Genomic DNA, 25,109 nt, shown 5'->3' on the forward strand with positions numbered 1-25,109 from the left:
CTAGCTAGTAGCATTCTATGTAATTTAAACTTTCTTTCTAAATTTTTTTTTTTACATATACTAGTCTTCTAAAAATGAAACATTACTACTGCTATAATTAGAAAAATATAAGCATGATTAAAGTTTTATAAAAGGATTTCTCTGGGAAGAAAAAGTAGATGTACTTTTCCTCATTCCTTCAACTAAGTACAACTAAAAACCCTGGATGTTTTATATAAAACAAACATAAGAAGACTTTGAAAGGTGGTGAAAAGACAGCAGATTAACTAGCGACCCTGGGATGCAGGGAACCACACAGTGGCTAGTTCCCAGGGCTTCCTTTTTGCCTCATGCATGCACACCAGACTTGGAGCTGAAAAAGCTGGCAACAGTTATTGAGCACAGACAAAAACTACAACAAAAAGAGCCCACTTTCTCTAGCAAAAGATGAGGGCAGCCTAGCAAAACAGAAAAGGCTGAGCGGATAGTGTAGACTTGCACCCTCACATGGCAGTACTGAGGGACCCAACAATCCCACCAGGGTGGTATCAGAAAAGGCCAAGTATGGAGCCAGGAATTTCATCCCTGCTGGCCAGTAAGAAGTCTCCCTGCACCCATGGTGTCCGCAGAGACCATACAGGGAGCCTGGACTTCTACCCCACACCTGGTAGTAATAAGACGTCCACGCCCCACCCACTGGGGTGGTATCAGAGAAGGCTTAGGGCAGAGAAAGCACTTTCACCATCACCCACCAGTTACAAGGCCACCTCCACAACAGAATCAATGGGAACCAGGTGGGGAGCTGGAACTCCCGTCCCCACACACAGTAACAAGAAGTCGCCCTCCACCTCAGGTGTCGACAGAGGCCAATGGAAAACCTCAACCCCTGTCTCACCTGCCAGAAATGAAACAATGTACCACCCCCTTCCCTGCCAGAGCAGTGTGACAAGAAGCCAGCCAAAACAGGTTTAAATCGATCCAGAGTCTCATAATAAATACGAAAATGTCCACGTATCAATCAAAAATCACTTGTTATACCAAGAGTCAAGATCTCAAAATGAATGAGAAAAAAGACAGTCAACAGGTATTAACACTGAGTTGACGACAGTGTTAGAATTACCTGACAAAGACTAAAGCAGCCATGATAAAAATGCTTCAAGGAGCAATTAGGAACACACTTGAAACAAATGAAAACAAAGTGTCACAAAAGAAATATAAGACAAAGAAAATCCAAATGAACATTTTATAACTAAAAAATACAGTAACATATAAAAAGTTTGAATGCAACAGCAGAAAGGGAACAGAGATAAGAGTCAATAAACTGGAAGATAAAAATAATAGAAAGTACCCAACTGAGCTGTGGAACTACAAATGACCTAACATTTGCATCACTGAGGTCCCAAAGAGAAAGAAAGGCAAGGCAGGCTGAAAAAGTATTGTAGAAAGTAATGACTGAAAACTATCCAAGTTTGGCAAGCGGCATAAATATACAGAATCAAGAAGTTGGGCAAATTCCAAATAGGATAAATTCAGAGAAATTCACACAAAAACATATGGTATTTCAACATTTGAAACTAACAAAAAATTTTGAAAGTGGCCAGAGAAAGATTACATTTTATCAATATTTTTCAACTGCCTAAGAAAAAGGACTGTCACCAGAATCCTATATCCAGAGAAAATATTGTTCAGGATTGAAGAGGAAATCAAGAGATTCTCAAATGAAGGAAAACTAAGAGTCTATCACCAGAAGACTTACCCCGAAAAGAATTGCTAAAGGAAGATTTCTGAACAGAAAGGAAAAGATAAAAGAAGAAACTCCGGAGTATTAAGAAGGAATAAAGGACACAGTAAGCAAAACTACAGAGAAAAATAATAGGTTTTCCATCTTCTCTTAGATTTATAAATTATGGCTGAAGAAAAACTGTAACACTGTCTGATGCACACAGAGGAAACATTTAACACAATTATATCATAAATGGGAGAGGGTAAAGGGACATGAAGTGAGGCGGGGGTAGGTTTTCTATACTTCATTTGAACTGGTAAAAAAGATAACACCAGTAGACCATGATAAGCTAGGTACACATAATGTAATGTAATGCTCTAATATCTAGAGCAACCAGGAATAACTGCTAAAAAATGCTACAAAAAGAGATACACTAAAAAAAACACTGTGAACAAGTTAAAATGGAATTATAAGGAATGTTCAAGTAACCCACAGGAAGGAAGGAAAAAGAAAACAGAGAAATGAAAAGCACAGAAAACAAAAAAAATAAAATGGCAGACTTAATAAGCCCTAACATATCAGTAACTACATTAAATATAAATGGTCCAAATAAGCAAATTTATTATGAGTTTAGCAGAGTAGATTAAAAAAATATATGATAGAAGCAGGTTGAAAGTTAAAGGATGGAAAGAGGTATATCATGCAAACATTAATTTTTTTGCATAATAAATAAAAAGAATAAAAGAAAGATAAGTGTGGGCTTTATAAAGGCCAGATAAAGTAGATAGTAGTGCAAACAAAATTACCAGAGATAGTGGGGACATCATATAATGATAAAAGGGTCAATCCACCAAAAAGAAAGGGCAATCCTAAGTGTGTATGTAACAAACAACAGAGCTGAAAAACATGTGAACAAAAACCTGACAGAACGCAAAAGAGAAACAAACTCACCATTAAGAGTTGGAAACCTCAACATCCTCTCTCAAAAACGGATAGAACTATACAGATAATCAGCAGGGATATATAAGAACTTAACACCACCATCAACTAACAGGACCTAATTGACATTTATAAGACAATTTATCCAACAATAGCAGAACGCCTATTCAAGTGACCATGGAACATATGCCAAGACATACCATATCCTGGGCCACAAAACAAACTTCAACAAATTTTTAAAAGTTGAAATAATACAAAGTATATCCTCTAACCACAATGGAATCAAAATAGAAATCAATTAACTGAAGACAACAAGAAAATCCGTGGAAACTAAGCAATACTTCTAAATAATCCAAGAGTCAAGAACCCTCAAGAGAAATTTTTTAAAAATACATCAAATTGAATGAAAATGAAAATACAACATAATCAAAACCTGTAGGACACAGCAAAAGCAGTACTGCAAAGGGAATTAAGAGCACTAAATGCATACACTGAAGAAGAGAAAAGCCTCACGTCAATAATCTAAACTCCTACCTCAAGAACCTAGAAAATGAAGGAAATAAACCTAAAGCAAGCAGAAGGAAGAAAATAAAGATTAGAGCAGATATAAATGACATTGAAAATAGACAACAGAACAACAAAAGGAAACAATAGGTATTCAGATTGGAAAGGAAGAAATGAACTGTCCCTCCTTGCAGAAGACATGACTGTCTGTAAAAAATCCCAAGGAATCTACCAAAAAACTCCCCAAAGTAATAAGTGACTCAGGAAGGTCACAGGATATTAGACAAGTATACAAAAACAACTTTATTTCTATATATAGATGGTTGCTGACTTACGATTTTTTGACTTTATGATGGTATAAAAGCAGTACTCACTCAGTAGAAACCATACACATTTTGAATTGTGGTCTTTTCCTAGGCTACCAACATGCAGTACGATCCTCCCCCGTGATCCTGGGTGGCTCCCAGCCACACTGATCATATGGGCCAACAACCAAGACACTCACAACCATTCTGTTCTTCACTTTCAGTACAGCGTTCAATAAGTTACATGAGCTATTCAACACTTCATTATAAAATACGGTTTGTGTTAGATGATTTTGCCCAACTGTAGTCTAATCTAAGTGTTCTGAGCATATTTAAGGTAGGCCAGGCTAAGGTATGATATTCGGTAGGTTAGGTGTATTAAACGCATTTTCAAGTTATGATGGATTTATTGGGATGCAATCGCATCACAAGCTGAGGAAGATCTGTACTAGCAATGAACAACTGGACACTGAAATTAAAAGTACAGTACCATTCACAATCACTCAAAAAAAAAAAAAAGAAAGAAAGTGAAAATACACAACACTGATGAAAGAAATAAAAATAGATTTAATAAATGTTCAGGGGATTCCCCAGTAATCCAGTGGTTAGGACTTGGTGCTCTCACTGCCGAGGGCCCAGGTTTAATCCCTTGTCCGGGACCTAAGATCTCACAAGCTGTGCGGCATGGCCAAAAAAAAAAAAAAGTTTATAAGAAACCTGTACAAGGGCTTCCCTGTTGGCACAATGCAGGGGACACGGGTTCGAGCCCTGGTCCAGGAAGATCCCACATGCCGCGGAGCAACGAAGCCCGTGCGCCGCAACTACTGAGCCTGTGCTCTAGAGCCTGCGAGCCACAACTACTGAGTCCGCGCGTCTAGAGCCCATGCCCCACAACAAGAGAAGCCACCACAATGAGAAGCCCGCGCACCGCAACGAAGAGTAGCCCCCGCTCACCGCAACTAGAGAAAGCCCGCGCACAGCAACAGAGACCCAACACAGCCAAAAAAAAACAAAAGAAACTGTAAACAACCCAGCTGTCCTTCAATGGGTGAATAATTAAATAAAATGCAGTATGTCTATACCACAGAATACTACTTGGCAAATAAAAAGGAACAAATTACCTATAAATTTGACACTTAAATGAATCTCTAGATAAGTATGCTGAGGGAAAAAAGCCAATCTCAAAAGTTTATGTACCATGTGGTTTCATATATGTAACTGTTTTTTTAAAATTGAAGTATAGCTGATTTACAATGTTGAGTTAGTTTCAGGTGTACAGCAAAGTGATTCAGCTATACATACATACATATATTCTTTTCATATTCTTTTCCATTATGGATTATTATAAGATATTGAATACAGTTCCCTGTGTATGTAACACATGTTAACTTTTTTATGACACACTTATAGAAATAGAAAACAGGAGACCAGGAGAGAAGTGAGCATAACTATACAAGGGCAACATGAGAGATCCTTGTGCTGGTGGAAATGCATATCTTAATGTCCTGGTTATGATACTGTATTACAGTTTTGCAAGACGTTACCACCGGTGGCGGGGGGGGAACTGGGTAAAGAGCAAAGGGGATCTCTCTGTATTGTTTCATACAACTGCATATAAATTTACAATTACCTCCCAAAAAATGTTATAAGAAAACAGAATGAAAGAAAAGACTCATTTGAGGGAGACATAAATGCTGGGAATAATCAGATAAAGAAGGAAATTGGAGCTAAAAAGTGAAGAGGAGGCAGAAGGAATGGTGAGCGTGAGTCCATGTGTTTGCCCTGCACTCCTGGGGGAGACAGAAGTGTGGGGACTCTGGGCAATGCCACTGTGTCTCCGAGGGAAGCACGTGGAGGCCACAGTTCAGCGTTCTGTCCTCTGGCCTGAACCTGTCAGACTCCGCTGTGTACTGCAGAAGGGGATCCACACAGGGCATGTCCCCACCCCCAGCCTACACAGAAGTCCCTAGTCCCCCCCTTATCCAGGGTGGGCAGCTTCCCAGACCCCAGTGGCTGCCTCAAACCACAGGCAGAACAGAACCCTGCAAGTACTAAGGTTTTCCTGTACAGGTGCTAATTAATATTGGCATACACAGTCTGGAAACACTGGACAAAGATAACGCACTCCCCAGGTGGGAGGGAGCCGGAAGGTGTGAGATTTCACCAGGCTACTCAGAATGCTGCATAATTCAAAACTAATGAATTACTTCTGGAATTTTCTGACCACAGCCGACCTCAGGTAACTGAAACCTTGTAAAGCGAAAACATGGGTAAGGGGAATTACTGTATTATTCAAAGTTTTCTTCCCAGCAAAATACCCAAGTTACTCTGTCTCTGGGCCAAAAGGGATTCAATTCAATAAATTTGTAGAATTTATTTATTTATCTTTTCTTTTCTTTTTGGCCGCACCTTGCAGCTTGCAGGATCTTAGTTCCCCAACCAGGGATCGAATCCGATCCCCGGCAGTGAAAGCGCCGAGTCCTAACCACTGGACCACCAAGGAATTCCCCAATTTGTAGAATTTAAAAACAAGTCTTTAAAAAAGCAGCCTGGCCTCCTACTCAAATACCTGACAATTACTCACCTGTCCCCAAGCATACAGGTTATTGTGTGTCTGAGATGGATTCACTTTGGACAAAAGGAATCGAGCCTTTAAAAAAAAAAGAGAGAGATTTAGATTTAAAGACTAAAAGTGGCATTAATATTAGTGTAATAGAAAAAAAGTTTTTACATTTTGTTAAATTAGAAATTTTTTACCACATAGGAACCCTTTTCTTTAGTTTTTCTTTAGTTTAAGCCCAAAGCCTCTCCATTTATTAGGGTTCCTGAAACATGGAGTGTATTTCATTCTGGCAATCCTCTACTTTACACCAACATATTTTGACCACTCATTTAAAAAGAAGTCATATTTGGAAGCTGACCTATGTGTCAATTTATGTCACCATATAAGATACGAACCAGGCAGTTTGGATTTACAGCCACGAGAACGCATCATAAAGCCAACAGAGCGCCAGGGCCGGGCTGGGCTCGCTCACCTGGCTGCCTCCGTGCTCCGTGCTGACGTACCGCGGCATGGGGAAGCGCGCGTGCAGGATCTCCTGAGCATCGTCCAGGGGCGCCTGCAGAAGGTGCTTGAAGTTTTCGTACTCAGGCATGTCCTGGTAGCCGGCTTTCTGCCACTGGGCTATGGTCTACACCAAAACAAAGGAATCAAAACTACCGTGGAGATGCTGTGATGACAGCCTTCTCCGACGCCCCTGACATTCTAACGTCCCACCCGGAACTTGTTTCCAGTGACAAAGTCTTCTGTCGAGGGAGACGAGTGTCCGAGGGGAGCCATGTGGAGCTGACCAGGAGCGTGAGTAAGCCGAGCACTGCGTCCACGACACCCCCGCCTACACAGTCCTGCCGGAAATGTCAGTGCCCACCACACCTCCCCTCCCCTTTCTAACTGTACTGACAAACACCCCGGATCGGGTGCCCCAAGGAGCCCTGGGCTCCCCTGCTCTCCACCTCCCCCGCTATCGCTCGGTCTAGCCCTCACGTCCTCGCAACCCCTGGCAGGGAACGGGGTTTGCCGGCTTCCTATACAGACTCCACTGCCCCTTCTCTTTCCTGGTGGCACACATCTCACGCCCTCCTCCGGGGCTCGGCAGTGCCACGGGCGGGTGGGACCAACTCCACCCTAACCCCTGCTCCCCGGGGCCCCGGGCCTCTTGGTGGTGGAGATAAACTGTAAGAATCAAAGCATGGGTGTTAATTAGGCAACAAGCAGAAGGCAATACACCAAAGTGTGGAAAGGAAAGACTGTCTCCCCAACTAAACATGGTGTCTCAATCTTTCTTTCATTCCCGTCAGCAACTGTGCTAGGAAACACACCTTAATCATGCCGGAAGTGAAGAAATACTCACTGACTGATTAATATATCTTTATAACTAAACGGAAGTGCTTTCACATGTTATTCGGGGGATACTAAAAAAGAAAGCAATGGAGAGAGAATATGGAGTAAGAAGACGTAACAAGTGAGGAATGTGCTCTGGAAACAGAACTGCTGTCAGGAGACCAGCCTGCTCTCACCTCCCCTACTGCGCCAGCGCCGTTTCCCAGGTCTTAATTTCTGACTGGCTGGTGGCGTGGAGGGAATGCCCATCGGCTTGCTTGCGTCCAAGAGTTCATAAGAACCCCCGCAATCAGAAGGCTTAGGACTTTCAAAGGGCGAGGGCAAGGTCATCTGCCTTCATCTTTAGAACCTATCCCTTGCACACAGAAGGTGCTCAATCAATGTGTGAAGGAACAGGACAGCAGCTGTAGTCAGAGATGTCTATAAGGGATGAGCTGAAGACACAGGAAGCTCCTGAAGGAATCAGCGGGAACAGCAGCTGGTCGGTCACCCAGCCTTAAGTCTAGGACCACTACTGATGACCTGACACCTGTGCGCAAGTGGCTAGCAGAGTGGCTGTTAATATGCTGAAAATAGTTTAAAGTTATAAAATGCCTGTTAGTTATTAGAAAAACCATTTCTTTCTAGGGCATTAAAGAATGCTGAAACACAATTTACATCTTTTCAGGACATCTGAAATCACTCCTAATGTACAGACACCAGGAAGTCAAGTCAGTTGCCAAAGCAATGTACTGAAGGTAAAAAATGTACAACAGACAAAAAAGAGAATATATCCCTGAATATAACACTCAGTTAAAGGATTTTCTCCTGAGGAGCCATTCGTTTCCTTAGGGCATGAACCTCTTTGAGAAAGAAATGCATGCTGCCCTGAACACCATCCATAGCCATCCTAGGGATCCACAGACCTGGCATAAGGTTCACTGGGCCACATTACCTCAGAGAAAAACTCTAGTCCCAAACCTAGCAGTATTTACTAGTGACTCTAACATAACTCTGAAAGGACAGTGTGAATATAAAAAGTTTACTGACGAAAAGTAAACTGATCTTGCCTGACAACTCAGAAAGCAATAAATCATAGTGATTTAAAAGGACCACCTGAAAAACAGTATGGAGGTTTCTCAAATAACTAGAAATAGAACTACCATAAGACCCAGCAATTCTACTCTCCTGGGTATATATCCGTAAAAAACAAAAACACTAATTCGAAAAGACACATGCACCCCAATTTTCATGGCGGCATTATTTATAATTGCCAAGATATGGAAGCAACCTAAGTGTCCATCAACAGATGAATGGATAAAGAAAACATGGTAGATATATACAATGGAATACTACTCAGCCATAAAAAAGAATGAAATTCTGCCATCTGCAGCAACATGGATGGATCTAGAGGGTATTCTGCTAAGTGAAATAAGTCAAACAAAGACAAATACTGTATGATATCACTTACATGTGGAATCTGAAAAATACAACTAGTGATGTAACAAAAAAGAAGCAGACTCACAGGTATAGAGAACAAACAAGTGGTTTGTGGAGTGGGGGGCAGTGTATATACAGGTGGGGGAGTGGGAGGTACAAACTACTGGCTCAAGGATGTGTTGTACAACATGAGAAAAGTAACCTTTAAGAAGTGTATAAAAAATTAGGGAATTCCCTGGTGGTTAGATCTCCACGCTTTCACTGCCGAGGGCACAGGTTCAATCCCTGATCGGGGAACTAAGATCCCGCAAGCCTTGCGGCATGGCCCAAAAAAAAAAAAAAAAAAGCTGCATAAGAATTAAAAAAAATAAAAGGACAACCTGACGTTTACTTATAGCAAGTAATATTAAAATTACTAAATATACAAATACCCCCTTTTTTCAGGGACCTGAAAAAAAAATTTTATTCACTAGCATAAAAGCCACTATACTCATTATAATAAACTGTGGGTTTTCTAAGCCCAAATTCTTTTTTCAGATGTCATAAAAACCTAAATTAGTAAAAAATGATAGTAAGAAAGAAATTAACTTCATCTTACCTCACCAAGATAAATGACAATTTGGAAGAATGTGTCCATCAGCAAGATTCTGTCAGCTAGAATGCTGCTACTGTCCAGGAGCACAGGCTGAAGCGAAAGGGAGAGATGGCACAGGTCTTCCCGCGGTGTCCACACGGCCACCCGCCAACCCCACACCCAGCAGGGAGGGTCTCCTCTTCGTGCCAAATCCCCACATTCTGCTCCCTGACTAGGCAGTTCTAGATTTCAACTTGGTAGAAAAAACAGGCTCCAGATAATCCCTCATCAACTGGGAAGTGAGATGAACGTTAGCTTTTGCTCTAGGAACCAGAAATAATTCCAAATTTTCTCAGTTTTGTGCTAGAAATATATTCTATCAGAGACATATTTCTCTCAAATCTACTGCTGTAGATGACAGAGAACTCCAATGCCTACATGAAAAAGAACATCCTTTGATACAAATTTTAAAGTTTACTACAAAATACATTTGACTATGACTTTTATTTCAATAAGAAAAGTAACTTAAACTTACATTCATTTAGCAAAATTTGAAAATTTCTACTCAAGAACAACAAATATTGAAATTTTGGTTTATTTCCTTATAGTTTTTAATTCTTGCAGGCTTTTAAAAAGTCATAATTTAGAAAAGTTTCTACTTTTTTATTTAACATAAGGATTTACCTTATTATGTTACATAAACTTGGTGAATATTTCTTAGATTACTTAATTTTCCTGCTATTGAACATTTAAATTGTTTTCTAATTTTACACGTCCTATGACTTTTTCCTATGCACATTTTTTTAACACTCAGAAATAATGTTAAATTACTATAAAGACTCAAAGTTTTCTTTTTTACAGTTTTGCTCTAAGAGTAAACATGCTAGAAAAAACAGTCTGTATTAGGTGATTCCAACTGTGGGAGAAGCACTCACAGCGGCCCTTACCTCTGGAGGCCCGTGGAAGGAATAGGAGTAGAGGATGGGCTGGATCATGATGAGGGACTGGGTTAGGTCCTGTCGGGCAAAGTGGTGTCGATAATACGACGACTCATCAGGGCTGTTGTTGAAGACTTGAAGAAATGGAGACCTCCTCAGATGGAACATGAACTGCATTTACAGAGAAAAAGACAAATGCACACAGCTGTCACCTTCCTAGACACCCAGAGAGTAGACCTGCCCCCGCCCTGGAAACAGGAGAACCTAGCCCTTAGGAAAAAGGCCTCTGGGTTCAATGAACCAGAGTGGAGTGGCAGCCCCGGGGGCCAGGCAGGAGGGAGGGGAGAGCTGCTGTTTAACGGTACAGAGTTCAGGTTCATGAGATGAGAAAGTTCTCAAGATTCCCTGCTCAACAATCAGACATACGTAACACTACACCACACTGCACACTTAAAAACGATGAAGGTGGTCAATTTTATGTTATGGGGTTTTCACTACAATTAGAAATAAACATAATTTTTAGAAAAAGAGGAGGCCCTCTGGGCGTGTCAAAGCTCCTGCATGAAAGAGGCAAGGCAAAGAAGCACTGCTTTCTGGAGTCACCGGGCCAGGTCGCAGAGCAGAGTTTCTGCTCTGAAGAGGTCACAGTCCAGTGGGGAAAAGGCGCACTCAGGGCCCCAGCGCAGGAAAGTCCTGGTACGATGGGGTGGGGGTGAGGTGCAGCAGGAGCGTCCCCAAAGCCACTGGGGCCTAAAAGACGTGTGAGAAGAAGCCAGAGGCAGGGGAGGGACGCCAGGCACAGTGACAGCACAGGAGAGGCCAGAGTGCTGAGACATAGGCAGAGCGCTGGGAGTGAGGAGCTCAAGGGAGAAAAGGCCAGGAGTCGCCACTGCAGACAGAGATGCATTCCTTCCAGCCCCCAAGGAGCAGCGGTGGGAGAGCAGCTGTTAGCTCATGCTAAAGAGCTGCCAGAAGATGAAAACGACCTGCCTTGAGAAGTACAAAGCTTCCTGAGAGGGACTTCCCTGGTGGTGCAGTGGTTAAGAATCCGCCTGCTAATGCAGGGGACACGGGTTTGATCCCTGGTCCAGGAAGATCCCACATGCCGTGGAGCAACTAAGCCCGTACGCCACAACTACTGAGCCTGCGCGCCTAGAGCCCACGAGCCACAACTACTGAGCCCGTGCACCTAGAGCCTGCGAGCCACAACTGCTGAGCCCACGCGCCTAGAGCCTGTGCTCCGCAACAAGAGAAGCCACTGCAATGAGAAGCCCGCGCACCGCAACAAAGAGTAGCCCCCGCTCACCGCAACTAGAGAAAGCCCGCGCACAGCTCTGAAGACCCAACGTAGACAAAAATAAAACAAAGAAACAAAGCTTCCTGAGAAGCTTTTGAATATAATGAATTGTAGGTTCCTAAATAATGACCCAGGCTGACATTCAGCACATCCTACGTGCAGGGCACAGAACACTGGACAAGAATGATCGAGTCCCCCCGACAAGCCACGAGGAAAGCTCTCTTACCACCCCTAGTTCACAGGCAAGGAGACCAAGGGGCAGGCAACGTGCCTAAGACCCCTCGCCACTGAGCGGCAGAGCCGGCCTCTGCTCCAGGCTGCCTGGCTCTGGACCTCTATGCTAGACGCTTCAACAGAAGAATCTAAGACATCATCTAAATTTGGTGGTTTTCAAACTGCCCTCCGAGCCTTAGCGGATCCTCGGGGCCCAGGGGTACGGGTCACCACGTCTGTCTGCTCTCTGTGCTGGCTGTTGAGAGGCTCCTCTTGAAAAAAAGATTCCCCAGCTTTAGAAAGACTGCATGCCACTTCCCAGACCAACTCCATCCTTCTGAAGAGGTTCAGGACCTCATCCAAGACCGGCAGCAACACAGCCAGCACTGGAACCCGGTTCAGCCCTGACCCTGGCCGGGCCCGGCCTCTTTCCACAGCGCCGTCCAGCCTCAACTGCTCAGGCACAGGACAGACAGGCACACGGTGGGGACTGCAGAGCCCTACCCTGGGCTGAGTGTCCAGTGAGGTGACCTCTGAAGCCCCCCTCCTTTAGCCCTAAGACTCCAAGCTGTACAAGTTCATGACTGAAGCCTGCGTCCACTTGCCAAATCGAGTATTCAAAAAGGTAATACCCGATGGAGTACCAAAGTCCTAACAAGTTCACTTAAGATTGAGAGTTTGCTTCTTCCTACTTATTCCTCATTAAGGCATCCTTGAGGGACGAGGGGAAAAAGGTTGAGTCTGCCTCCAGTTCTGGGGAAGCTGCACCTGTGAGGGGCCCGACCCGCACACCCCGGGCCCAGCTGCAAAGCTGGCTCCTGGCTGCCAAGCCAAATGGGTGCCTGGCCCGCGGCGGACACGGGGTCAGCCAGCCTCACCCCTGGAGTGGAGCTGAGCCCTAGCTGCCACACTTACAGACGAGGGTGGAGGCTCAGAAAAGACAGCACCCAGACCCCCACCTGCGGCGCCTCGCTCCACTACCCGCTCCCTGCTCCAAACGGTTCCACACACTTGGCCCCCCCCACGTGCGGGTCTTCACAGTCACGATGCAGCACAGCCACTACAGACACGTCACCAATGTCTACCATGGTAACTGCGGTCTCATTTTGCTGCGTTCATGTTCACGGGTGACCATCCACCCAGAACTTCTACAAATCAGAGGTCGTGTCGTGGCCTCGCAGCAACAATCTTGTTTTGCCTTCTCCCCAAAGTCTGTGCACCTGCTCTCTGCGTGTCACCTGCGTCTTCCGTGGGGCTCAGGCACTGTCTGGCCTTGAACTGAACGACCTTCATCACCTCCAAATGGAGTCTCAAAACACACGGAGTCCTGACTTGACCCCGAGAGCAGCGAGTTTTATTTCTATCACTTTCTTCTTTAGTTATTTTAAAAAACATATATTACTTACCTGAGGATATAGAGAGAAGGAATCTGATAACCTAAAAGATGAGGGGTCTTCTTTGGTATATTGTCCAAACTTCTGACACTATTGAGAGAAAACAGAAAAAAAAAAAAGACACAAAAAACTTTAGGGTCACCTGAAAACTCCCTGGAGTAGGAGGGCCATGCCCCACTCTCAGCTCCACCCCTGCCTGCCCAAGTTCCAGCCCAGCCCCCCAGCACCCAGGGGGTGTTAAATGCAGATCAGGGGTAGGGGGGCTGAAGGCCCCACGTTCTAAGCAGCTCCCAGGCAATGCTGGCTGAGGCCGCTCTGACAGCGAGGGGCTAGAGAAGCCTTCTCAGGTGCCTCTTCCATAAGAAAATCCTCCAGGACTCTGACATCTTAGCAGTTACAGGCAGGCCTAATGTTCTATTATTCTACAACTCCCATTTTCTTCCTCCTCTCACAGGCAAATCTCTAAACATTTTCTCTTCCTGCCTTTATTTCCTCTTCATGTCACACACTTCATTTCACCAGGGAGTCAGATGCTCACCATCTAAAGAGAGCTCATCTCTGGGAGTGACCCTCTTCCGACTGCAGCCTTGCACAGACCTCACCTTCCTCAACTCCCTGCCACCACGAGCCACGTGACTCCCTGAACCTCCTGACCCGTCTCCTTCAGCCGCCGCAGCAGCGCCTTCCTACATCCTGTCACCTCTCCGACTTATCTTCTTTGCCTCATCCGACAGCCCGTCTCCCTACCTCCTCCTGACGGCGGTGGGTTCCTCCGAGGTTAGTTCTTGGCCCTCTGCTCCCATCCTCCCTGCCTTGGCTACAAACGACATGACGGCCAGGCCAGAGTCACCCAAATCCCTCCCCCACATGCAGTGCTGACCTCCGACCCGAGCTCCTGTCAGGACCTATCCTAACTACAGGGTGGCTTTCCTTGGACATTCAAGTTCATGTTCAAAATAAACTAGTCCATTAGAAAAGGGGTTTCCCCTCCCTCCCCCTCACAGCTGCTCTCCTTTCCTGTTTCCCACTGCTCCATCATTCTTGCAGTCGCCCACACTTAAAACTTGAGTTAGCGTTGGGCTTCCCTGGTGGCGCAGTGGTTGAGAATCTGCCTGCCAATGCAGGGGACACGGGTTCAAGCCCTTGTCTGGGAAGATCCCACATGCCGCGGAGCAGCTAGGCCCGTGAACCACAATTACTGAGCCTGCGCGTCTGGAGCCTGTGCTCCGCAACAAGAGAGGCCACGATAGTGAGAGGCCCGCGCACCATGATGAAGAGTGGCCCCCACTTGCCACAACTAGAGAAAGCCATAGCACAGAAACGAAGACCCAACACAGCCAAAAATAAATAAATAAAAATTTAAAAAAAAAAAAAAAAAAAAGAACTTGAGTTAGCGTTTTTTTTTTTTTTTTTTTTTTTTTTTATTTAATTATTTGGCTGTGTTGGGTCTTCGTTTCTGTTTGGTGCGCAGGCCTCTCACTGTCGTGGCCTCTCTTGTTGCGGAGCACAGGCTCCAGATGCGCAGGCTCAATAGTTGTGGCTCACGGGCCCAGTTGCTCTGCGGCATGTGGGATCTTCCCAGACCAGGGCTCGAACCCGTGTCCCCTGCATTGGCAGGCAGATTCTCAACCACTACACCACCAGGGAAGCCCGATTTTTTTCATTTTTGATTCCACGTATAGTTCGACCAAGTTTGGTCAATTCTTCTCTCGGCATACAGCCTGATTCCAAAGCTTCTCTCCCCTCCAACTGAACCACCGCCTCCTTGGTCTCAGCTCCCTGGAGCCAGCGAAATCCTCCGCTGGCCTCCGTAACAGCAGCCCTTTCGCCCTCCGATTTATCTTATACAGGGACGGGTAGTGTGAACACAGCGTCATGCTGCTCTCACACCCCTGCCTAAGAACCACACTTAATCCTTCCCCTCTCTCTAACACCCAGGCAGAGACGTCACTTTACAGTCAAGGCACTGTTCAAGCGACCTGCACCTGCACTGCCGCTCCCCCACCGTAGTCACTGGCCACCCATGACAGCGGCCTCTCCAGGGTCCCCAGCATAAACTGAATGCCCAGCTATACCCCACAGGCTTGTGGGTGCTGGGCCCTCCACTTGGCAAGCCTTGCCTTCTACTCTCTTTAAAAAGACTTGACTCAAGGCTCACTTCCCACCAGAAGCCTTCGCCAACCACTTGGACCCTCTGCTCAATTTCACATTATGTTTGCAATGCTGGCATTCCCTGAAAAAATGATTCTGTGGGACAGCAGGGGCACACATAGGGCTAAACAAAGTTAAATAAGTTTTGTTACTGTGCTTTTCAGGACCTTTGATCACTAACACGTGCTGTGAATTTCCAAACGGTAAGATCATAAGGTATTTCAATTATTGATTTATTGCCTCGTGGCTCCAAACTTACCCTTTCCGTCTGCTGTGAAATGGATCTGGGGCCCTTAAATATTTATCCCCTGCCAGGGCACTACGTTACGCTTGGTCAGCGGACGGCTGCAGCATCTTCAGGCAGCACTGGTGCCTGCAGCCCCCCAGCCCCGTGCGCCCCTGCTGAGACGCCTCCTGGTGAACGGTTTTCTCGGCGCCACAGAGGGTGAATTTCTACTAAGTCCCTCCAGTAGGCACCACGGCAACGTCTCTGCTCTGAGAGACCCAATGAGCCATGGCCCTGCCCCACCTGTGGCTCCGTCAGCCCTGCAGGGATGTGGGTCTTGCTGGGGTGCTCTACCTCAGCCTGGAAGTAGCACCCCTTGGATCTACTACCCTGTATCCTTCAGACTTCTCTTTACCTCTTACTAGCCAATCCCTAATTATTCTAATCCCCTGTTGTGACACTAATTCTTTATATAACACTTCCCCCGTTTAAATTACCGCATGGCTTCTCTCTCCTGATTAGACCCCGAAGGACACATCAGGCCTCTCCTCACACTCACTGGGCCATGGACCCCTACTTCCCCCCAAACCCTCCACGATCTAGAGGGAAAACAGAGAACCACAGGATTCACAGGGACTCATCTAAGTCAGCCCTCAACACACTCAGATTTGTACCATTACCTAAACGGCCTGTGTGTGGTGTTTCTTCCCAACTGTAACGTGAGCCCTTGGGGGAGATGCATATTTAACACTTCTTTTACATCATTCTCAGGACGTCTGGTGTTTGGCATGAGGTAAGCCACTGATAAAATTCTTATTTACTGGCTGTATAAAATAATAGGTTTAAACGACAGTTCTCTCAAAAGTAGAGCAGAGACCAAGACTGAACATAGTGCCACTGTCCCCAGCTTACCAGTCGGATGAGCTGTCGGTCCAGCCACCGGAGCACATCCGGCCCCTCCTCCGACTCTGCTCGGAACACTCCCAGCCGCGCCATCAGGACTGCTGCAGCCTCCTGGTCAAACGCTGCTTCGATGTGTTTGAGCTGACTCTGTGCATCTGCCCAACTGACCATTCCAGAGTGAGTGCTGCGCTTGCATGCGGGAGAGGCCCGAGAGCCGGCTCTCCAGTAAGACACAGACATGGGTACATGACGAGGGTGTGTGTGTGTGTACACACACAGAATCTGTTCCTGTATTTTTACACACACACACACACACACACACACACACACACACACACACACACACACACACACACTGGAATATTACTCAGCCATGAAAAAGAATGCAATTCTGCCATTTGCAACAACATGAATGGACCTGGAGGATATTATGCTTAGTGAAATAAGTCAGACAGAGAAAGACACATACTAAATACTCTGTGTTACCACTTATATGTGGAATCTAAAAAATGTAACAAACGAATATAACAAAACAGAAACAGACTCACAAATATAGAAAACAAATTAGTAGTTACCAGTGGGGAGAGGGAAGGGGGGAGGGGCATAAGAGTTAAAAACTACTATGTATAAAATAAATAAGTTACAAGAATATACTGTACAGCACAGAGAATACAGCCAACATTTTATAATAACTTTAAATGGAGTATAATCTACAAAAGTTTCAAACCACTATATGATACACCTAAAACTAATATAATATTGTAAATCAACTATACTTCCAAAAACTTTTTTTTCAAAATAAAATAAAATGAATGAGGTAGAGGCTTTTATGTACTGACATGGAAGGTGTCCTTGACAAATTCTTGAGAAAAACTTATGAATATCTTCACATAACCCATCATGTATATAATACACACACGTGGTCTATAACTGCACAGAGATGGGATTGTGAAGTTACATGTCAGTACAGTGATAGCATTTTACCTCTGGGGAGAGTGGGAGAGACCCATTCTTTACATAATTATGTGCTGCTTGAATCTTTTATAAGGAGGGTATATTTATGGGTCACTTATTTGATAAATAATGAAAAATAATGTTTAATGAACTTATTCCTACTGAAAGGAGAGTCTTCTAAGCCGGCAGTGCCTCCTCCCCGTCCTGCTCTGATCAAATGAGCCAGTGAGGGCTGGTGAGAACCATTCACTCAGCGGAATCACAGAGATAAACTACTACATGTTAGACTCTCTCTCCATAGCAAAAAGCCAGCGGTTCAGCGGAGAGGAAGCCGGTGCCACTCACTTGCGGGCGATGGTGGTCACGCGGATGCGCCGCTGGGTGCTGGAGTGCTGATAGTGTGTGACGAACTGGATGGCGCCGCGGCCCCCCTGCGGGATCGGGGCATTGTGCTGCAGGACAAGAGGCCAGCAACCGTTACTGTCACCGCATGACCCCACACAAGCGGTCACAGAGCCTGTGCACTCGTCCTAAGACGACCGACACGGCGGTGACTGCAAGGTTCTTGATGCGTTCTGAATGGTCCACTTAAGATCGGGGCATTTCACTGTTTGCAACTTTTACCTCAAAAAAGAGAACCATATGGAAATAAATACTGAACGTGAGTTGATATACATGTTGAAGGGTTTAGGGATGAAAGACACTGATGACTGCAATTTGCGTTGAAATGCATCCAAACACAATGAATTGGGGAATGGCTAGATGTGTAACAAATCAAACAGAGCAAAATGTTAGTTACAGAACCTGAGTGGTTGATACTTGGGTATTCACTATACAATTCTACTTATCGGTCTGTACGTTTGAATTTTAAAAAATAAAATACTGGGGAAAAACTGACACACTCAAAAATTCACCAACATTATGATGGCTGGCAAAAGCCATTCCTCTTCTGATGACCTTATCAGTTCAACAACAAAGTGACAAAAGCAGTTTGCTGTCTGACTCTGACCAAACCTTGGAAGGAATAAAAAAGATGATGTCAGACTAAGATCAGGCCAAACACGAGCCCAAAGTAGCATCACTTTGTGGAGAAAGAAACCGGAGGCCACCAGGCTGTAACAAATCAGAAAACACAACACTGAGATGCGACTATTCATGAAAAAATGCAGCCCACCTGATTGACTACTTCAAAGTAGATGCCGAGCGTAGACGTGGGATCCAGGCCACAGATTTTCCACTGACTTGTGCCACCGACACCAAGCTCCTAGGGGAGAGAAGAGGGATTAAAAAGAAATGAAACAAAAAAGATGCTCCTGTGATTACCTGCTGATGAAAAGCACTGACTCTGAGAAGGGCAGGTCCCTTAGAATATCTCATTCCAAATGAAAATTTAAACTCGGGACTTCCCTGGCGGTCCTGTGGTTAGGACTCTGCACTTTCACTGCAGGGGGCACGGGTTCGATCCCTGGTCGGGGAACTAAGATCCCGCATGCCATGCGGTGCGGCCAAAAAAATGGAAAAAAAAAAAAAAAAAGAAAATTTAAATTTCACTGAAAAAAGTACAATTACAGACCAGAATAAAGTTTAACATTTATTACAGTACTTTACAATTAGGCTTTTTATATTGGCACTCTGGTCAGTTTTCATTACGTCGTTGAGCTTTATCTCTACACACACACACACACACACAATACATAACACTGATGTCAACTGAGAGAATCAAGTCAGGGATGGGGAAGAAGTAAATACTTGAAAAGAAAAAGAATTACCTGCTTAGCTTGAAAGATTTATGTACTTCTTCCACCATTATTAGAACAAGAAATAATTACAGAACTTTAGCTGTTAAATATTAATTTTTAACCCAATTCCTTTATGCAAAAGCTACATATAAATTCTTGGTAAGAGAACTGAGATTTTAGTCATGTGAAGGCTGCTTTGTGTTGACTAGTTGAATGGCTCCCAGCGATAAATAAGAAGTTCACTAAAACTTGAAGGGTATCAGTGTTTTAAGCATGACATCTAGAAGAAAAGTCTGCAGGTGTCAAATACCTAGAACCATTAACCAAGAAGATCATTAGACTCTGAAACATACATTTGATCATTCTAGAGACAGCGAATATTATACATTTTAACACCTCATTATAATGTGGGATACCATCCTTAGAAAGTAACACAGTTATGCATTAAGAGAGCCATGATACCTCTCCTGTTACTCTGAATCCACCCAAACTGTACGCTGTCAGCTGAGTACAGCTGACACCAGTCCGGTCTCTCTACAAAGCCATGCCAGGAGCCCATGTCCCTGGCCACAGAACCAGCAATCTCAGGAAGGCGATGGTCAGAGGGGAAAGGGAAGAGTCACAGCTCGACGGTGGAGGCTGGGGAGGACATCCTGCGTTTCATGAGTCTTTCCTAAGCAAGATCGTGAGATGGATGGATTCCTAGGTGTTCACCTTCCCTTTCAGGGCCTTTTCTAAAAGAGGCACATAACATCTGCTGGACAGTGAAGGCTGCACCCACGAACAATGGCAAGGAAGTAAAAGGAGCCTGTCTGCTCCCCTTTCTTGCCTTGCAAATCCCTTCTCTCAAATCTCTCTCCACACCTTTTGACTCCATTTTTAATACGAACCTGTTAAAATTTCAAATCAAGGGGATTCAGAGCATATCACCCAAAATATGCCAGGCTGGCATAAAGATTATTTTAAGCTGTAGGTAATTTTTAAAAAGCAGACATAAGAAAACTCTCTATCCTCCTCCTACCAGGAAGGCAGGAGCTTCTTAACCACCAAAGACAATGCTAGATGCTTATCAGTCCAGAGGCGGCACCAGAAGAATCTACGTAACAACTCTTGGTAAAACAACCTTCCTTTCCCATCCGTCTCCCCCATCTGTCTACTCTTCCACAATTTGCCACCCCTAGAAGATCAAGATCCCTTTCCTTTGTCTCGTCACTTATCTACACATTTATTGTAAAAGAACATTTATTGTTAAGATGCAACTAATCCCAATGTCTAACCCCCTCTTTGAGTGACTCATCACTGAGTATGTACGTGCTGTGTATGTGTGTGATGCACACATTAATAAACTTGTTTGTTTTTCTCCTGTTAAGCTGTGTTTCGTCAGTCTAATTTGCAGGGTCCCAGCCAATGAAACTAAGATGGGTAGAGGAAAAAGAAAAATTTCCCTCCCCTATAGCACCAACCCCCAAGCGTGGCCACAAACCCTCCAGAGTCCCACAAGCATTGTATTCTCTCACTAATACACAAATTCCTTATGTAAGCATCTACCCTGCCCTGATCAGAAGAACTGTAAAGATGGAATTAGGAAATCACCAGTTTATTGTGATTCAAATACACTGATTCAGGGTAATCAATGGATAACCTAAAACCATCAGGTGAAAGGCTGCTGGCAAACAAGATACTCATGTTGTGCTACAATCTTGTTCAACAGATCTCCTGCTAATGGCAAAAAGGAAACGGGCCTCTGTAATTGAAGGACAGTCATCACCTCACCACAACTCAGCACGAGGTACACAGATCACTCAGGAAGCATGGGGGACAGAAAGGTTTAACCCAAATCTAATCATTCATCTAACCTCCACTTCACAGCAAATACAGCGAGGACAGAAAACAAGTCAGACACGGAAACAAACATACGGAGACACTCGATTACAGAAGACTCCTGGCACTTGGCACTGTCTCTTCAACAGACCAACATCATCAAACAAAACAAAACAAGCAAAAAAGCATAAATAAAATGACAGGAAGACCATCCTACATTTTAAAAGACTAAGGATATGTATTATGAAATACAATAGTGGTTAGAGAGGAAAAACAGCTGCAAAGGGCATCTGGAGAGAAATTAGGGAAAGAATGTGACTATATGTTAGATGATATTAGGAAATCATTGTTTTCTCAGGTTTGAGAATAACGTAGAAGACCCTTGTCTTCAGAAGATGCACACCGAAACACTGACAGACTAAGCGTCAAGACGTCTGCAACTCGCTTTCAAAGGCAAAATATTGATATGATAAAAGAATATGGCAAATAGATGAAATCAGGTAGATAACACAAACGTGGCCAAAATGAGGACAGAGCAATTACGACAAAATGTCAACGATTACCAACTCTACGTGGTGGGGATACAGACTCATTACGCTCTTCTCAAAACTTCCCTGTGTGTCTGAAAACTGTACTTTTCCTCCCCTTTGCCTCCTCCACCCCCCATCCAAAAATTTCATGGCTGATCCCTACTGGATCCTGGAACGGCTGTACTAAGTTATAATACCGTCTTAGGCAGATATTAAGTCTATGGAGAATATGCTGGAGCAGGGCAGCCTCCCAAAGCCCTGCCAAGAAACAAGAGTACACGTCCCTGAGTACATGGGGGTAACGAGGGACTCACCACAGGGACTTGGGCAACAACCTGCCTCACCCAGAGGGTTACAGGAATATCCTCAAACCGCCTGCCTCTGGTAACTTCAATAAAAACTTACTCTAAGTAGTCACTAACGAGTGCTCATTGCTGATAAGGACAAAAACTTCGATGGGAAAGGTGAAACCCAGTGTGGGCGTCCTGGGTCCCAGGCACTGTTCTAAGTGCCTCACCTGCGCTGCTCGTGGAGTCCTCCCAACAGTGCTGTACAGTAGGTCCCATTACTGCCTTCATTTCCCGGACAGAGACGCTGGATCCCGGAGCCATGAAGCACCTCGTCAGGGCCACACCTGCACCCTGAGCCCACACCCAACTCTCCCATCCAGCCTCACGTTGAAGAGGACGGGGAGGGAAGGACGTGACTGTGACAACCCAGCCCAGACCCACCCTGGACAGGCCTCACTGGACCAGAAGTGTACACTTGGCAGCTCAAGTGTAATCAGAGGAAGTGGGCCACCAGCAAGGCCATCTCCCCACCTAGTGAGAGCTGAACTTCGTTCCCATGTACTCAAATCTGTCACTCAAGGAACACCGACGTCTGCATGCACCAGTGTCACCCACTGCCCAACCAGCTCAAAACGGTCTCTGAGAAGCGAGACAGAGGGAGCCTTTCCAAGGGCAATAAGCACACGGGTCTGTCCCTGCAGGACTGTGCCGCACAGAATGCAATGCCTGGTGGTTCTCTGGCGTGGCCACCCGAACAACGGTAGTCGGGTGGGGAACCTGGTCCCTACCTAGCTCCCCCGTTGTCATCTCTGACCCTAAGCAAGACACTTAACCTCTCTGACCGTTCAGACCGATGGATGGAAAGACAGAAATGACACTACCCCTCAGAGCTGTGGGTGTCAGTAAGTTACCCCTCTCCCCTCACCACAGACACAAGCCAACAGGTGACACAATGCAAGGTCATTCAGCCCCGACACGTCTAAGGGGTCAAATCCCAGGCACAGGAAGTGAGGGTGATGGAGGAGTTTTCCTTACGTTTTCTGACACACATGGTCCTTTCACGTTCAGAGACACACAAGGGCCGATGGCTCCGGCAACCTTCAGTTCCCGCGAGGTCTGAGGCAGAATTACATAAGAGCAGACAGTTAACAATCACCAAGAGCCACCCCCTCACAAAGGACACAACTAAAACGGCAGGGTTATTATTCCACCAAGGGAAAATCCTACAGGGATTCTAGCATGCAAAAGCTTGTATATGCTTCTCCAGGGCTGCTGTGAACTGACTAAAACTTTAATAAAACCCTCCTTTAGAAATGGAGTTATCTTTGTTCCAAAGACGCAGCAGCATGTTCTGCCTTCTCAACTCTGAAATTATCGTGCACAAAGAAGACAGCAATTCTACCAATACTACTGCATTCTTCTCCTGTGCCACAAACCTGTCGTAACTAGTTACAAACGTCAATCAGGGAATATGCTGTTTTGTGTTGCTTTAAAAATACTTAATTTATGAACTCCGACACAATGACGAAGCCAACATACTCAGATTTTTAAATCTGAATTCATTTCAGCAAAGTCCATCTTTCTTCATCTTTTTAAAAAAACCTCAAACATTTGACAATGTTCTTTAAAGTTTAACCTAGATGATTTAATGATTATTGCCAATTTGCAAAGTAATATTTGCCATCCTATTTTCTAACGGCCCCTTTGAATGTTTTCTCAATGACTCAGAATCAAGTGTGTAGAGCGATCAGTCCCTACGTGGAAAAACAAAAGCCAAACTCACAATGCTGCCCCATTTTAGAGCGCCCTGGCTAGTCTGCAGGCAGGCGCTAAACACAAACCAGTGGCTGGGTGGGCACTTGGCCCACCACCTTTGTAAGGCCTGCTCTCTCTGCAGGGAGAGCAGGCATCTCATGGTTTAAAACACTGATAAACATGCAGGTCATTCTTGAGAAGCAAAGGGACAGAATGAATATACTTTGTTGGGATTATTTTGCTAGGAGCTTTTTAACTTATTTTTAGATGCCCGTGTCCTGAGGGTGAGGCTCCCCCAACTCTGACTACTAAGCAAGTAATAACACTATTCTTTCATTAAGGTTTTAGAAATCTATTCTACCTTTACTTCCAACGTAGCACCAAATGCCATTCGGAAATTGCCATTAAAATCTTTACTAAAAATTCTTTGGAATGTCTGCTTGAAGAGAGAGGTGTTGAAAGAATCTCCCATCACCATGTGTCCTCTAGGAAAGAAAAAAGGAAAAAGAAAGTGAACCTTTAGGATGACTCAAAGCCATTCTGATGCTTCCTGGGTATTTATGAACAATTATTTTAGAGAAGAAGAAAAAAGCAAGCATGTCCACAGAAGTGCTACTGATCACTTACTGATAATGGAAAACAGCCAGTTCAATTTGTACTCAAGAAAGACGCTATTTTTAAAACATTAAACATAGAATTCTTTAGAACAGTGCTGTATCTTGATCACCGTGGTGGTTATACAAACTTATAGAGAGGATAAAAATTTCAAAGAACTAGACACGCACACAGATTTTTAAAAATGAGTGCATGTACAGACGGGTGAGAGCCAAGTACGGTCCGTGATGTATCAATAGTTAACCGTCCTGTACCAAGTCAGTTTCCTGGTTCTGACGTGGTGCTGTATTTATGTAAGATGCCACCACTGGGAGATGCTAGATGAAAAGTATGGACAGACTTCGTTGTACTATTTTTGCAATTTCTTGTGAAGCTGTAATTGTTTCAAAATTAAAAGTTTAAAAAAATAAATGATGATATAATCTGGATAAGGTGTGACTAGCCCCAAGGAAACCAAGACTGTGATCTTCCTTGAAGATAATGGACCCCATAACACAGCCCAGGGTCACCTCGCCTTTGCTGGAAGTCATCCCAAACGGTTGGCTCACTTCAAGCCATCAACTGAAACCTCCCTTTTTTTTTTTTCAGTGTCACTGTTCACACATTTCCCCAATACTATAGTTGTGCAACAGGTGATGTGCCCTAAATACTGTCACTCAGGGGTCAAAGGCCTCACTGAGAGTGTGAGGGAAGTGCTGGTCCCTCTCCACAGAGGAAAGACACACACACGTGAACTCTGGTGTGTAAGCTCGGGGGTGCTCACAAACACATGGGAGTTTTCCTGTGATGTTCCAAGAGCAAGAGCTCCTGCAGGGCACTGGGGGGAGTCCAGCGTATTAGGTGAACTCACCGGCACAGCCAGGCCAGCATCACTGGTCCTCTATCACCTCACACGCCTGCTGGTCCCAGGACAGCTGCAGATGACGAGGGTTCTACCCC

General features: G+C 44.7%; 1 protein-coding gene across 3 annotated transcripts in view; it reads right to left on the minus strand.

The window, feature by feature from the left end:
* The window catches only part of SEC23B (SEC23 homolog B, COPII coat complex component), a 38,394-nt gene that overhangs the window by 1,492 nt on the left and 11,793 nt on the right, over positions 1-25,109 (minus strand). For all 3 annotated transcript variants that reach the window (XM_059896904.1, XM_059896903.1, XM_059896905.1), the window contains 10 exons: positions 23,917-24,040; positions 22,836-22,916; positions 18,595-18,684; positions 17,766-17,872; positions 16,476-16,629; positions 13,199-13,276; positions 10,292-10,453; positions 9,369-9,455; positions 6,486-6,641; positions 6,035-6,100 (listed from right to left, as the gene is read on the minus strand). In XM_059896904.1, coding sequence (XP_059752887.1) covers positions 6,035-6,100; positions 6,486-6,641; positions 9,369-9,455; positions 10,292-10,453; positions 13,199-13,276; positions 16,476-16,629; positions 17,766-17,872; positions 18,595-18,684; positions 22,836-22,916; positions 23,917-24,040 — 1,105 coding nt within the window. The remainder of the gene's footprint in view (positions 1-6,034; positions 6,101-6,485; positions 6,642-9,368; positions 9,456-10,291; positions 10,454-13,198; positions 13,277-16,475; positions 16,630-17,765; positions 17,873-18,594; positions 18,685-22,835; positions 22,917-23,916; positions 24,041-25,109) is intronic.

The sequence above is a fragment of the Balaenoptera ricei genome, chromosome 15 (assembly GCF_028023285.1).
Source record: "Balaenoptera ricei isolate mBalRic1 chromosome 15, mBalRic1.hap2, whole genome shotgun sequence".
Lineage (NCBI taxonomy): Eukaryota > Metazoa > Chordata > Mammalia > Artiodactyla > Balaenopteridae > Balaenoptera > Balaenoptera ricei.